Source organism: Anguilla anguilla, chromosome 9 (assembly GCF_013347855.1).
Source record: "Anguilla anguilla isolate fAngAng1 chromosome 9, fAngAng1.pri, whole genome shotgun sequence".
Lineage (NCBI taxonomy): Eukaryota > Metazoa > Chordata > Actinopteri > Anguilliformes > Anguillidae > Anguilla > Anguilla anguilla.
The window spans coordinates 28,833,281-28,848,435 of NC_049209.1; the positions used below are offsets into that span (position 1 = coordinate 28,833,281).

Here is a 15,155-nt window from a genome sequence, read left to right on the forward strand (position 1 = left end):
AGAATGATTGGGAGGAGAGACAGAGAGAAAGATATGGAAGGACAGGATGTACAGAAGTTAGGAGAAAGCCAAGTGATCTAAACAAGCAATGAAGAAATTAGTCTAAATGTCCTTAATATTAGAAAGATAATACGATAACAACATGAATAGCTAGTGACTGAAACCAGTGGTCAAAATTGTGCGACTCACAATCTTTTTTCTTTTGCGACCTTTTGCCGGCTTCCCATCTTTCTCTTTTGTCTCCTTCTTTTTCTTAGGGCCGCGCTTCTTCTTTTTTGTCCCTCCATCCCTGTCCGAGGGCTCTCCCCCTTCATCAGCTTCATCTGAAACAGAGGAGGTGGGGAGCAGAGGAGGGAGCTACGTCACATCCTGTCTAACTGACAGAACTCCCTCAGACACATATTGCACACATAACCTTTTCAAACACAACAAATTCTGAAAATTGCATTCTATTATTTACAAACAAGTCCTTTATGGAAATGGAATACACTGCATTATATAGGAAATATGTGACTTTTTTGAAAACATAATGATAAATATATTTTACTACAGTGTATTTAAGAAAGACACATTGTAATATCTGAAAATGACCACTATTTGTACATTTGTACAAATTTTGTGAAGTGTTGCAATATTTTTATGTGGGATGCCAGGCTGACTCAAAGAATTGTTTCATTTGCCCACTAGCCTCATTGGTTAAGACTCATAACCTACAGTACTCTGTTGAGCAGTGGTTCCCAAACTCAGTCCTGGGGCCCCCCTGTGTATGCTGGTTTTCATTTCAACTGCAATTTCAATCCCAGAATTTTAACAAGCTAAATTTTAACAAGCAATTTAATTTTTCTTAATTAGGTGCTTTTCATGTTTAGCTATATATACCCTCTTAGGCTACATTATGTCAGAAATAGCTATGCATGCCACGAAAAATAAAATTGCCTTGTTTACATTGTGCTTATTGTGCTACATTACATAAAAAAGAGGTAAATTATTCTTAACTGATCAAATTAAAGACTGAAGTGAATCAATAGGCTCACCTGACCACCAAAACTAACCCTCTGGAAGACAATGAATTATTGAAAGACAAAGCAAATTATAACAAGATGACATGCCAAACCTGCACCATAGTTAATAAGCTGAACAAGATTTACGTAAGAAACACATGAGTTTAACAACCAAATTAGGAGTCTATTGATTTACCTCAGTCTTTCATTTGAACCATAAGTATACCTGCTTTATGTAATTGTTTGCAATGTAGCACAATAAGCATTATATGAACATGGGAATTTTATTCTTCACGGAATGTACAGCTATTTCTGATATAATGTGGGTTAAAATGGCAAATAATCCCTTTGAAAAACATGAAAGGCACCTAATTGAGAAAAAATTACATCTTGTTAAAATTCTGGGGTTGCGATTGTGGTTGGAATGGACACGGAGTCCCCAAGACAGAGTCTGTACCATTGCTCTAGAGCAGTGGTTCTCAGCTCTGGGGTCTCCTGTGTTTGCTGGTTTTTATTCCAACCAATCTCTTTCTCAATTAAGGTCGTTGAACACAAGTGTTTAGCTTCTTCATAATTTTTTCCTTGAAGCTACAAAGCAGGTTTGGCTCGATATTATTTTCTTTGTCTTTGAATTCTTCATCTCCCAAATGGTTAGTTTTAGAGGCTGCATGTCTAATTCTCCACCAATTAGAATCATATTGATTCACCTCAGGCTTTAATTTGGTCAGTTAAAAATGTTTTTACCACTCTTTATGTAATTGCTTGCAAAATAGCAGTTTGGAGATGAGACTTTTATTCGTTATGACCTAGATATCTATTTTTGACATAATGTGGCTTAAGAGGATAAATAATCCCTCAAAACATGAAAAGCACAGTTAAGAAAATTTAACATCTTGTTAAAATTCTTAATTTAAGCCACACAGGTCCCCCAAGACCAAGGCTGAGAGCAGGGGTGCAGAAATTTGGTGGACAAGATCACAGATTTTTAAACCCCATCCTGGAACCTCAACATGTATGCAGGCTTTTGTTACAGCCAATCTGTTGATCGGTTAGGGTGATTGAAAACACAGTACTGTATGTGCTTTTTTCCCTTGTGTATTTTAACACAATTTAGGGATACCTCATCATTTGCTCTCTGCCATTTTCCACAAATCGTCTAGTTTCAGTAGTCAGGTTGCCAGACCAGCAATTAAGACCCCACAGAATTTTAACTGTCATTCTACAATTGAATCAATATAATATATGTCCTCTTTCTATTGTAATCATCTTCCATATAGCACCCATTAGTGGATCTGATTAACCAAATGGGATGTGAATAAGGGGCATTTATTCTTCATAGTTGTATAGCTATTTCTGGCATAATGTGGCTAACGGGGTTTACTTATTGATTTCATTTATTTGTAAATCAAAATACAATATATCACAAGGTATATACAGCATATTAATCATTGGGATAACACAATAATGTCACAAGACGTATTCCCATTGTGGTCCTTAGTCTTTGGACAGTACAATTATTAAGAACAAGAACAATTAACCGCTCGTTAAAATTCAGAGATTGCAATTATAGGTGAAAGGAAAACTAGTACTGGTTCCCCGAGACCGAGTATACATACTGGCAATAACCATACAAAATGGTTGTTGCCAGACAAACGAACAACATTGCATTTATGCCTCTTTTCAGTGGCAAAATACGAAGACCACTGGAGACAGATGACTAAGTACACTTATACACGTTCTGGCTAACCTATTTTTTTTATTTCGTTTTTGGCGGGCAAACCTGTTAATAGCGCTATTACAGAATACCCTGCAGTTTCTAAACAAATCGCAAAACGTGAGATTCTCTTCATTTTTCTAGCCCAATGAAGCTTTGACATTCTGTTTTACTGCTATTGTTATCCTCTTTTATTTTCCCGCAGGCAGCTGCATAGCTACACGCACGCACACAGATTCACGAACACCCATTTTTCCCCCGAGTACACATTTGTAGACACACAGACGCCAAAAAATATGATTTTTTAATTTTATTACAAGTGTTGGTAAACTACACACGCACTGGCCGCCGTTGAAGGTGCCTGCCTTCCTCCGTTAAGCCGCGAAGCACAGCCAGAGGCGGCAGCAACACGCACTCTGGGCTCGGTGATTGAGGCCGCGCGCAAGGGAGAGCGGTGAACCTTTGCGTCTCCCACCCGCTGTTCCCACACCTGCGGTCCGACCGGCAGACTGACCACAACTTTCGCATGTGGGTTATCGGGGGACAGGTCGAAACCCTTGTTGACTTGTCTGAATGTGCTATAAATCGCTGATCATGTGATTAAGTAAATGCCAGCCTCCGTTCTTTTCAAGACAATTGAAAACAATTTCATTCGCCTTAGGCTAGGTTTATGTGTTTATGAATCGTATAGCGGATCAATCGTATAGCATATGAAATCAAGTAACCAAGTAGCAATTACATTAGGATAAACCAAAAACTGACCATTTTTGTTTCCCAGTAATTAGATTAGGCTATTTGATTCTGCCATTTTAGCCATTTCAGCATATGCATGCCATAATCTGCGATAAATATTTATGGATGTCAAATGTAACATTGCTGCATAATGAAACTATTAAATCTAAAGGATTGGCCAATTTATCGTAGTTAGAAAAATATATTTACAACTTTTCTTTCTTTGACACAGACCAGCGATCTGCATTGAAATTTTGATTTTACACTATTCCTCATCGTATAGACTTAAGTGTGGGAAGACCGAGCAGCGGTAAACTTTTGCATTCAGTCCTGAACCGTCACTGTGCTGGTGCTGCGACAGTGGTGGTCTGGGTCAAGGTGGGGTCACAGCCCCACTTCTGTTTCACGTAGCCTACATTCCGATCAGATCTACTGTCACTCTCGCTCTCGCGCTCTTCCTGTGCGGTTAATGTAAAGTATGGACGAGTCGAAAACAATATTTAGGGACAGAATACGCTAACGTTGGTTTAAAACCTGGGCTGTTGCACACGAAGTGCAAACTATAGAAATCGTGCATCGGCGCTGTTAATTTTGGATTAAGGCACAGGGGGATGGTATTTCGAGTAAAGCCCGCTTAAAATGTGGGGCGAGGTCAAGTTTGGCTTTAAGTTGTCTTTTAACTTTTAAAACACTAGGTGACAGAAAATCTACTGATATCTGATGTCCATCGTAACACACTAATTTATATCACTTTAAAATAAGCTTCCGATGCTGTTTTTAATTTTGCATGCGTCTGTGGGTTACGTTACTATTTTGCATGCGCAGCCCGTGTCTAGCCAGAGACCTTACTGTACCTGGTGTGGCTAGTGTAGTTTCTCTAGGTGCCGCCGGCGAGTTTATGTCGCTTGCGTTCTCGTCTATGTCTCCGTTGTCCTCGTCGTCTTCGTCGAAATCTCCTCCCTCGGAATTAACCGCCATGCGCTCGTCTTCCTCACACAAGCGAAGAGGAGAGCACATTATAATCCTGTCACCCGCTTCTTGCTCAGAAACATAAAGTGTCTTTCTAGAATTAAAAAAAAAAATTTAATATTCAAATCGACACACAAAATGTGGGGGGCGGTCTGGCATATTTTACACTACAAGGGAGAGGAATAAAGATGGCCGCCCTTATATTTATTTTTTAACAACCCCCCCATAAGAAAAATCCCTTACATAAAAAATGGCTGACTATATTATTTCAGAACGCCCCCCCCCTCCTCCTTTCTATCGCTCTTCTCTTTCTCCTCCCTTCCAAAATCGCATTGTTTCAAGCAAAGTGACGCATATCTCGGTGTGTATTTCATTGTTTCACGTTTATTTTCTTCATTCAATTTGTTTACGCCAGGCACGCCTGGTTACATTGTCTTTCTTTTAAAAGTTCTCATAATAACTCGTCGCTCCGCACTGCAGACAGAGTCAAATGTAAATCTAACAAATATGGCTGCCTTAATACTGTATTCTTAAAGGCCCCCACCGCAGTGTAAAATTATTTAGGAGCAGGGAGTGGAGAGATTGTGCGTCGGAGACAGCGGGTTGGTCAGAGGCGGAATATAAACCCGCCATGATCAGACAGTCTACTGACGCGCATAAATTAACTTTTTAATAACGAGGATTAAAAAAGAAACGTTTATGCTGTTTTATCTACCTAGGGATTACGAACTGTAAAAATCCAACATTTAAAATAAATATAACTTTTGATGTCATTGGTAAAGCAGAGGAATGTTAAAGGGATTTCTGGATTTAAAAAGTAGGAAAAACATTTTCCTTAGAAAAACCTCGAGAAACCACTCGGATGCCTCCTCCATATAAACGACATTTTGGAGTCAATTTTTAATGCAGCCTCCCCAAGTGAAAAGTATCAAGGTGATTAGAGTGTACACGACGGCTATGAACAAGTAAATAAGTAGAATGCAAAAATCAAACTATCGTATTTTAAAGTATCTGCCTATTAACGATTAAAATAATTGGCACTGGCATCGAGAAAAACATAATCTTCAATAATAATTTCATCTCAAAGTTTCAAAACATATTTCCCAGTTTGTGATTGGAACAAATGCCATAGCCTATTCCTTGACCGAGACAGTAGGTGGATTGTCCAGCAATGTGGCCACTTTGCTAGTAACTGATATATAATTTCAGAAGGATTATATGACCCTTGGCTCTTGTAGGTGATCATCCACAAGTAGATTATAAGCAAGCCAATTGGGATGGAATGCACCTACAGTAACTAGAAAAAAGAAGTAATTAACACTCAACTACATGCACATTCACTCTGTATTTTTCAACAAATATTATACAATCATTGTCAACTATGCATTGTCTTGCAAGACTCTTGAATACACTGCCAATGGCATGGTCTAATTTTGATCTTGGTGATAGAATGGGTACCACTTTCTATGTGCTGCAACACATGGTGTACCACTATTAACCACAGAAAGGCATAGGAAAATATGGAGAATAAAAATAACACAAGACCAAAAGAGATTACTTGGACTGTTGTTATTGCAACACAGATGTCAAACTGCAAAGGTATTTTATCCTTCAGCAATTATTCTAGTGATGCAGCTTATAGCCTGTAATAGTGTAACATTTTCAGATTAAGCATTTTATGATTAGATATCCAAATATTTAATATTTTATTTATGAAAGCATAAGGTATACATTTTTTTGCAGGCAGTTCCTAGCTCTCTCTCAAATTCTATTGTTTCTGTTGCATGTTTTCATGGGAAGAACAATAATTTATCAGTGTGTTGTGCAAGAGCACCCTCTACTGTTGCTTTCGGCAAGGTTACCACCACCTTTTCATCATTCATGAATGCAGAAGTCTGTAACTCTGGTCCTGGTCAAGTTCTGCTGGTATTCCTAGTTACTCAACACTAAATTGAACAACTAAATCAGCTGATTATGCAGATAATATGAACCAGGTTTTTTTTTGGGTCTGATTATGTTGTTGATTTTTACCACTGGAAAAAAGCATTAACACAAGCTGCAGATGATAGTAAATTAAGAATATTTCTTGTTTGGTTCCCATTTCAAAATTGATTATTTTTCACATTTACAAAAGCACAGGCCTTTGTTTACAAACATGATGGAATACTGCAGTATATGATTGCTAACACACTGGCTCCAAAGACTCACTTTTGAATTCCTCTTTTTTGGGTTGTTGTTTTGTTGAACTGAAGGAATTCTGTTGAATGTAAATACATTAGTTCAAAAAGCCTGTCCAATGGATGTTCTTTGTTCATTAACATTGTTAGGAAAGTTTCAAACCTAGAAATTCTCTGGTTCACTTTCGTGCACAGAGATGTCATTTTAAAGAACTTTCTAGAAAGGAGCATTTGTTCTTGTTTTAGGAATATCTTCTTGAAGGGATGCAGGCACTGTCAGTAGTATATTTGATTTAAAGAGTAGGTCCCAATGCAGTGATCCACTTCATGGGCTGAACCTAACTTCTGTCTGCACCAACAACTGTGGCCAGCAACCCCACTGTACAGCATGTAATTAGCCATTGGCTTAGAGGACACACATACAAATCGGCACTCCAAATAGGGAGGGAAAAAAATTGTAAAAGGGAAATTAAGGAATAGACATTCCAAATGTATAAAAACTGCTGTAATTTCTACATGGTGAAACCAAAATGCATAAAATACTCTTTAATAAATACTGACAATGTGCACTTTAACCACACAAATTGCTTGATTGCAAATCAAAAAAATCAAAAAAATTGTGGAGTACAGTGCAAAATCTGTTTATCTCCCCGGGTCAGGTAACTGTATATCTCACTGCATCAGGTCTTCCTCTCCACCGAATTTAAAAAAAAAATGATTTACTTAAGGCTTATTTTCTCAGTCTTTTCTGTACCGCATTACACAGCTGGGCTCTGTTTTGTTCCCTGGGGCTATAGAAGTAAGGAGCTGAACTGATTGCTACACTGCCTGCATCCTACCCTGTACCCATCTCCACAGCCTTCATTTCCAAAGTCCAGCGCACTAAACACTAGTCTGCATCACTGTCTATAGCAGGGATATGCAGTCCAGGAGGGCCTCAGCATCAGCGGGTTTTTGTGTCTTTTTTAACGTAAGTCACTGGCTGACTAAAGAGTCAACACAATGCATACATTGCAGCACTCCAGGACTGCAGTTTGAGATGCTACAGCAGGGTCTGCAATGAATAGTCCTGCAGCGCCACAGGGTCTGTTGGTTTTGTTTTCATCTTAAGATCTGCAACCTGTTGAGACCCAAGAGATGAGGTTAAATAGGCTAACAGTAATTATCTGCTTTAGCCGATCACTTAAGCACTGTGTAACAATGTAAACCAGCAGACACTGTGGCTCTCTAGGACCAGAGATGGAGACACTTGGTCTACAGCATAGATACACAAATCTGGCTCTGGTTTTCTAATCTATTCCTATGTAATTATTTGAACAATTAGTGCTATTGATTGGTCAGACTGTCTTCACTCCTGACTCCCACATAAAAGGAGGGTAGAAAATCAGCAGTTCTTGGCCCACGAAGACCGTGATTTGTGCAACAGGGGCCAAGGATAGACAAAACTGCTGGTTTACTTTTCTACCTGATATTTATTTGATGGATTAATTTCACCAATTGGCCAGAAACTCCACTTGCCTGGTGTCCATGGTCTACATCAGTCTCAAATTAGAGGGTAAGAAAGAAAATGGGAATTAGTATGAGCCTCAAGGGCCAGATCAGAGAATCCCTCCTGTGGTACAGGCCTATAGTTCCATGGCTACTCTGTGACTCCAGCACGGAGATGGAGCCATGGTGGGTGCTGAGTGTTTCTGACGGCAGCTTCTTCAGTCCCTCCCCCGCTTCTTCTGCTCTCCCCCCCTCCTTATTTTGCTCCCCCCCACCCCCTTTCTTCAGCAACCCCCCTTCTTCGCCCCCCCCCCCCCCCCCCCCCTTCAGCTCCTCCCCCCTCAGAAGCCGTGACTCAGCCCCCCTGTGGTGAGTATCCCCACACAGCTGACGATGCAAAGCAATCACAACACAGGAGGTTAAGGGGGGATTTCACTGAGGTTTTTAAACTCATAAAAATGATTTAAATGATTAATGATTAATACATTTCTTTGGAAAGCTCTTTGAACTGCATTTCTTGTATGAAAGGTGCTATATAAATAAAGTTTGGTTGATTGATAGAATGAACTATTAAGTTTTTTTCCCCAACCAGTCTCATGCAGCTAGCTCCATACTTTGTGCCCAAAAAAAGAATCCAGAACTGTTTTGCTTTAGGAAAGGCTGATCAAATGCATTGGTCTGAGAAGGCCACTTACTTGGTTTACAGATAATTTAATGACATGTTAATTAATATATTTTTTAACTGAGTTACCTCTCATAAATTGATGATCCATTAAGTGTTTAGTACTCCCATGAACTAATAAGTCATATATTAACATTGAGCCAGGAGAGCTCATGATACACCATGCATCAATTCATGCATTAAATCATGATGAGTCATGCATTAGTTCAGCATTATTTAAGCTTGTGTACTCATGTTGTAAAGCGTTACCCATTTATGTTTAACTTTATTGAGCTAAATATCCTTCAGAACCATGAAATTTCATAGTTCATTACATTCATTTCTGTAAACATTGGTTGTCAGATCCAACAAAGATCTACTTCATTGCAACTACATCACATCTTAATTTTTGTATTTAGCTTTTTAGAAAATGCCACATTTTATTTTCATTTTATTTCCTGATTTATAATCCCAACGCACTGTCAATCCACTTTCTCATTTGAGATTTTTCATTTGAAAACAGATATTATTTTATTATTTGATGTGTTTAATCATGTTGCCAAATAAACTAGCCGGCTTACTCTCTTTTCAGATACAATCCTGTTAAAATGTACCAAACTTATTAAGGACTGGAGGGTCTGAAAAACAACTAAATAATGTACAGTAATGTAGTCCAGACTTGCTTTAATGTAAGCTAAAATCGACAGCAACCTGTTTTAATGCACATTAGGGTGTTCATATAATCACATGAAATGTAGTCAGTCAAATATATTTATTTCAGATCCATATAAACATGTATAAAAAGAAAAATACAAATATCTATTTCAAATATTTAAAAATCTTTACAGTTTGAGTGAGTGTTTTGACCTTAATCTATTCATTGCCTAGATACTTAAAAACTGTGTACATTGAACAAATTACACTGACATACATATATTAAAAACAAGATTTTGTTCAGTATGACAGAAAATTATGTGCAATAAAAATTTCATGTAGAAGTCAAATTAATTCTTCAGGCTATTTCAAAATCAAAATATGGTTCCTTACTTCATAACATATTGAGGGTAGCATAATGTATAAACGTAAGTTTGAACATCAAATTTAAAACAAAAATCTAACAGACATTTTTTAAACATCCCTGAATCTCTCCTTGAACAAGAGCTGTATTGTTAACCATTATGGAGAATCCTTCTTGGCTAAGACATTGTGATGTCACAATGTTGTCGCTGTGGGAAGCTGCTGTTTCGGCAGTATTTTGAGAATGTTAGTTACCTGGATAGTGCAGAAGGCCTCTCTATTTCAAAGGAATATTCCAAGAAGCCTCCAATTAATAAACTTTCATTCAAGGGCTGCAGCCACCTGTACTGTACTGTTAATCTCCATACACATCTAACCGCACTGTTGCTGATGCATTACAACCCATATAAAAACCAAGACCTTCAAGCATCATTGTCTTGTTCTAAAACTAGGAATTCTGGCTAAAAGAGCATTGAGGTCCTCTTTTATATTTACAAGATTTCTTTTTTTATGAGGGATTTTGTTTTCATCTAAATGTTATGTGAATTAAAAAAAAAAAAAACAACAACTAGCCTACTTAAGCCGTTGATACACTATATTTTGGAGCTAGACATTGGAAGGATACTACACTGGACGTGTTAAAGGCTTGTTACTTGTTTCAATCGCTTATGATAACTATGAGGTTACATGAAAGTGTGACAATTTCATGTGGGACGGAAGTATTCTCATAAAGGATTCTGAGCTATCCAGTGACATGGCAGCTCTTTGGTGTTTGCAGATCAGTCTGCTTTTGTTCTGCTGATGAGGAGTTTGGTTTGACCCTTTAAGTTCAAAGTACTACCTCTTCCGTTAGACGTAAGCGTTCCTGCCATATTGGCTGGGGGGAACTTGTGATGGGGCAACTCCTGAATACACTGTGCCCCTGGAGGGCTGGTACGGGTAAGGCCTGGGAGGAAAAGGGAGAAAGAGAACACATGAAAGGGGTCTGGTTCAATATCAGTATTTTCCACATAAGATGGATGACATACACACAAATACCACATTTACAGAATGTTACTGACTGACTGAGAAAAGAGGGAGAGGAGAGAGAGAGCAAAAGTGGGCAAAAGCAAGAAGAAGAAAGAGAACTGCATACAGCACACAGTGACATCACATACAAAGGAAGGCAGGTGTGGCGCTGGTCTTACACTTTCTCTGTCGTTTCCATTTTGCAGGCACACACCAGACAGCATCCCCCACAGATGGCCAGAGTGGCTGAGCACCAGCCGATATACAGGCCTTCCCCAATCTCATACCTGCCACAAAACACAGAGAACATTTAAAATGTGCCCATACAGGAATCTAATGAAAGGCCTGTAATCATTACACACTGGAGTTTGACTAATATGGATGTTCCAAGGCCTGTACCAATGCAATTATGGGACAGGAGGACTGATCACCTGATATTTTAGTGGGATTTCTTTCCCTAGTGAAAAAAGATTAAAATGGCCTGGTTTTTAAAAAAAAAATAGCTTTGCTTCATTAGACAGAACTTGACAGTGTTGTGAAAGAAGTGGTTGTGACATACTGTCTAGATTTCAGTTCTAAATATGGCCTGTGTGGACAAAGACAGTTTTTTGTTTCCAATTAATTATGTTTTAGATATTTACCTAAGTTTCTGACAACCTGCCAGTTTTTAGAATGGCTGGTATTGTGGAAATTACAGGTTTGTGGTTTAAAACAGAAAAATACCATTTTTGTAACACCAAAGCAGCTTGCGTAGTAATATTATGCCTCCAGAGGATATGCATATGACCATTAAAAGGTTGGCTTGTGAAAAAAATGCTATAATATACCAGCTGATAGCCAATTTTATGCAAAGTTCAACATCGACCTGTTTGGTCAGCCAGGCCAATGTGGCCAGCCTTTATTACATGCACTAGCTATAGTACAGATATACACCACACACACAAAGTTTCAGTCTGAAAAAAGCCATATTATTTTATATTTGATTACATTTGACCCCTCTTGAACGCTAAATGAGCACTGAACATTTGAACTTGTACTATAAACAATATACATGTATCTTGGTATAGCAATGTGAAAGGCACATAAAAGAAAAACATTCCAAACATTCCAAACACAATATATCTCCTGTATAAATAATATCATTATTAATGCATAAATAATGTCTAACATCCAGAGAAAACGGTCACTTTGGTCAAGGAAAATTGGTCAAGCTTCACATACTGCAGGGGGCAGCACTGCTACATCTAAAAATAGTTAAACCCTGCTGACTCCAAGGAAGTTCGGCTCAACTTACTTCGTCCCTGGATAGAATGGATCAAAGAACTCCTGGGTGATGTTGAATGCGTACCAAGATACAGAAATCATAGTGCACAGACCTGAGGCATTGATAGAGAAGGAAAAAGTTATGAAACTTTAAGAAGCTTCATCTAAATGATAGCTTCTGCAACACTTTTTCTAACCAAGGGTGTGCTGTTACCTTGGAGAAGGAAGCATACGCCTCCCATTCCTGCAATTCTGCCTTTCAAAACGTAATTTTCTCCTCCAGCTTTAGAGCACTGCATCCCCACAAGAGTCGCGACGATCCCGAAACTCCCTACCACTACAGCAGCAATCATCAGAGCGCGAGACGCCTGAATATACCCTGTGTGAGAATGAAGATATTATCAGACAAGTCATTACATATAAAACAGGCACACACGGACATACATATAGATCAGTGGCAACCAACTATGTTGCTGGATATCTACCGTCCTGAAAGTTTTATTTACAACCCTAACAAACAAAGCACAGCTCATTCAACAGCTAGAGATGTTGTTGAGCTGCTAATTAGTAGTGTCAAGTGTGCCAAATTCAGGTTGAAATGAAAACCTACAGGATGGTAGATCTCCAGGAACAGTGCTCTGGTTACCGTGGAGATAGACAGATAGATAGGTAGAATCACGCACGCACGCACGCACACACACAGTTTCTGGTGAATTTCATTGAAAACCATGTTACAATAGTACGCAGAGACACGAGGGTAGACTGTAATAGCTTACACATCTTAACTACAGGGGTAATCTGTCTTTTACAAGGCTTTATTTCTCGAATACCTACGTGGTACAAATGGCAGTAAACGAGCAGAAGCGTCATATGAATCCAATAAAAAAGCAATATTAGCCTACAGCATGTAGCCTATACCAACTGGAACCCCCATTCAACTTAACAAGAGAGGAAAAAAATACGAAATATGAAAATGATATCATAAGTCTTAGTGAATGTAGCTACACGTACCAGACAGTGCAAGCAGTGATGGAAAATCACGGCAATTATGGACACCCGTTGAATCGGTAGCGCAGGACATCCACAAATTCTCGTAGATGGTTGAAGTAGTAATAACATTGCCATCCACTGTGGATACCTTCCAGTAACGATTCGGTAAAGCGACGCCGACCATAACCCAGCCCAAAAAACCAAGTAGAAAAGCTACAACTTCTACAATGGAATTCATATTTTTTCTTTCTTTCCTAAATGTGCTTTATTTATTTTGGGTAGTTAAAATACAGGCTACTCTATTAAACAATAGTTTGTCTTTGCCCCCCCCCCCCTTTTTTTTTTAGAACCCACTAGTAAATACCCTTCGCTGGCCAGCCTCAACTTTCTCCGATCTCCTCCCGGTTGGTGTTCACGCGCTCTCCTTCTGAGCTCGAGTTCGGTCACAGTTTAAAATCCTGTGTGGAACTGTTGCACACAATTCCCTATGTGATGCTAGTTTGGGAGTTAGCAATCAATGATTAATTCTCCTCTTTACCCCACCCCTCACCCCTCCCGTTTTCTTTCAATTGCTCTTATTCCACAGTACATTTGGTCGAAACTGAACAGGTGTTTATCAAAGGACAGAACGTCACAAAAGTCCAATGTTCAGACCACCAAACACAGGGTTGTCCTTGAAAGCTTATACATTCCCATACTGTATTTGCACTTGTGCATTATAGTGCATTGTGCACATTTCCTTTTGAAGGGACCATAATTTATTAATCATAGTATACTAACAAAATTGACAGAATGCGAAGTCACGTTTTCTGGTGACCTCATCATGCCATCTAAACTGAACTACTGAACTGAATAGCATACGTATGCGGTCATTATGATGATAACTTTTTTATTTTATTAGAAACAATAACAACAACAACAGCAACAACAACGACAATAATAATAATAATAATAATAATAATAATAATAATAATACACAAAATCACCAAGCTGAAATATAATTTGGGTAGCAATCTCTGAACCTACACAAACAATTTCAGAACATCATTATTCAGGTTAATTTATGCATAAGTAACATTGCCAAAATGTATAATAAAACTACTGGTATCACCTGAGTCCTGAGGTGTCAGGTGAAATTGGCTCCATAAAAGTATGGTTACATTTTTGATTGCATTCATGCTTTGCATTACAAGTGCATGTACTGATCAAATAATATGCAACAGTACTTTTAGTATAATACAAAGTGAATAAAAACAATAAATCTGGTTGTACATCTTTTTACAACAAAAAGTGTGTGTACATGTTGGATTTTGTACTGAAAAAACATCTAAAATTTAAAAAATGATCAGGTGATTAGACTTAGCAAACCTTACATATTTAGATATATTTAGTGTCTAATACTTCTACAGCTACTACTACTCCTACTACTAATAATAATAATTATACCAAAACGACAAATCATTTAATATTACTTGAAATTTTATTTTTCACGATAATGAAAATAATAACATATTCTGCAATATTAAATGAAATAATTATAACAATAATAAAAATAATCATAATAATGTACATAAATATGATTCATTGGTATTATCACGACTAAGATTACTATTAACGCCATTAAAATAACACAGTGACCTACCAGACAGAGCAAACAGGGATGGGAAGTCTCGGCAGTTGTAGATGCCCGTGGAATCGCTGGCACAAGACATCCAGAGGTTCTCATAGATGGTGGAAGTTGTAATGACGCTGCCATCCGTGGTAGATTCCTTCCAGTACTGATCTTGCAATGATATCCAAACCATCACCCAGCTCACAAACCCCAGAAAAAGAGCAACCACTTCTGCAATGGCATTCATCTTCTATTCATTCTCTCTTTTTTTGGACCACTCAAAATGTATTGACTGCAAAAGGAATTGACTGAAGTATTTGAGAATGGGGTACTGACCTCGACATGGAATCAGACATCAATCCCGCATGAAATAGAACCTGTTCTGTCTTTATATTGCACTCTGGACTACACATTTGGTATAATGACATGACTTACTGGTTTTTTTTTTTTTTTACTTCATGCATTCAAAATGGAAGTCTATGAACCATAGTAGTATCCTTAGTAGGCCTCAGCTATTATCTAC

The 15,155-nt window shown here is 38.2% G+C and overlaps 2 protein-coding genes across 6 annotated transcripts in view; both read right to left on the reverse strand.

Moving 5' to 3' along the window:
- The window catches only part of LOC118236630 (chromodomain-helicase-DNA-binding protein 3-like), a 41,778-nt gene extending 36,868 nt beyond the window's left edge, over positions 1–4,910 (reverse strand). For 2 of the 4 annotated variants that reach the window (XM_035435151.1, XM_035435149.1), the window contains exons 1-2: positions 4,302–4,909; positions 190–323 (exon numbers count right to left, since the gene is read on the reverse strand). In XM_035435151.1, the coding sequence (XP_035291042.1) occupies positions 190–323; positions 4,302–4,464 (297 nt within the window). In that variant the 5' untranslated portion in view covers positions 4,465–4,909. Of the gene's footprint in view, positions 1–189; positions 324–4,301 lie in introns of all 4 variants that reach the window. The other 2 variants (XM_035435150.1, XM_035435148.1) reach the window with 1 other exon arrangement.
- A 4,592-nt stretch (positions 4,911–9,502) lies between these two features.
- Positions 9,503–14,879, reverse strand: LOC118235287 (claudin-15-like). Of its 2 annotated transcripts, none has more exons than XM_035432483.1 (5): positions 14,663–14,879; positions 12,245–12,409; positions 12,062–12,143; positions 10,947–11,054; positions 9,503–10,705 (listed from the first exon to the last, which is right to left on the reverse strand). In XM_035432483.1, the coding sequence occupies exons 1-5, from the start codon at positions 14,877–14,879 to the stop codon at positions 10,609–10,611; spliced, it is 669 nt and encodes a 222-aa protein (XP_035288374.1). In that variant the 3' UTR covers positions 9,503–10,608. The 2 variants fall into 2 exon arrangements, with proteins under 2 accessions (XP_035288374.1, XP_035288373.1); XM_035432482.1 differs by lacking the exon at positions 14,663–14,879 and adding an exon at positions 13,042–13,500.
- Between the last annotated feature and the right edge of the window lie 276 nt (positions 14,880–15,155).

What these genes read in the sequence shown, in the direction of transcription:
- LOC118235287 (XM_035432483.1), bottom strand. Translation starts at nt 14,879, where the DNA reads ATGAATGCCATTGCAGAAGTGGTTGCTCTTTTTCTGGGGTTTGTGAGC. An exon ending in ATCCCTGTTTGCTCTGTCTG is followed by an intron (nt 12,410 to 14,662) that starts GTAGGTCACTGT and finishes ATTCTCACACAG; the next exon opens with GGTATATTCAGGCGTCTCGC. An exon ending in ATGGAAACGACAGAGAAAGT is followed by an intron (nt 10,706 to 10,946) that starts GTAAGACCAGCG and finishes TTTTCCTCCCAG; the next exon opens with GCCTTACCCGTACCAGCCCT.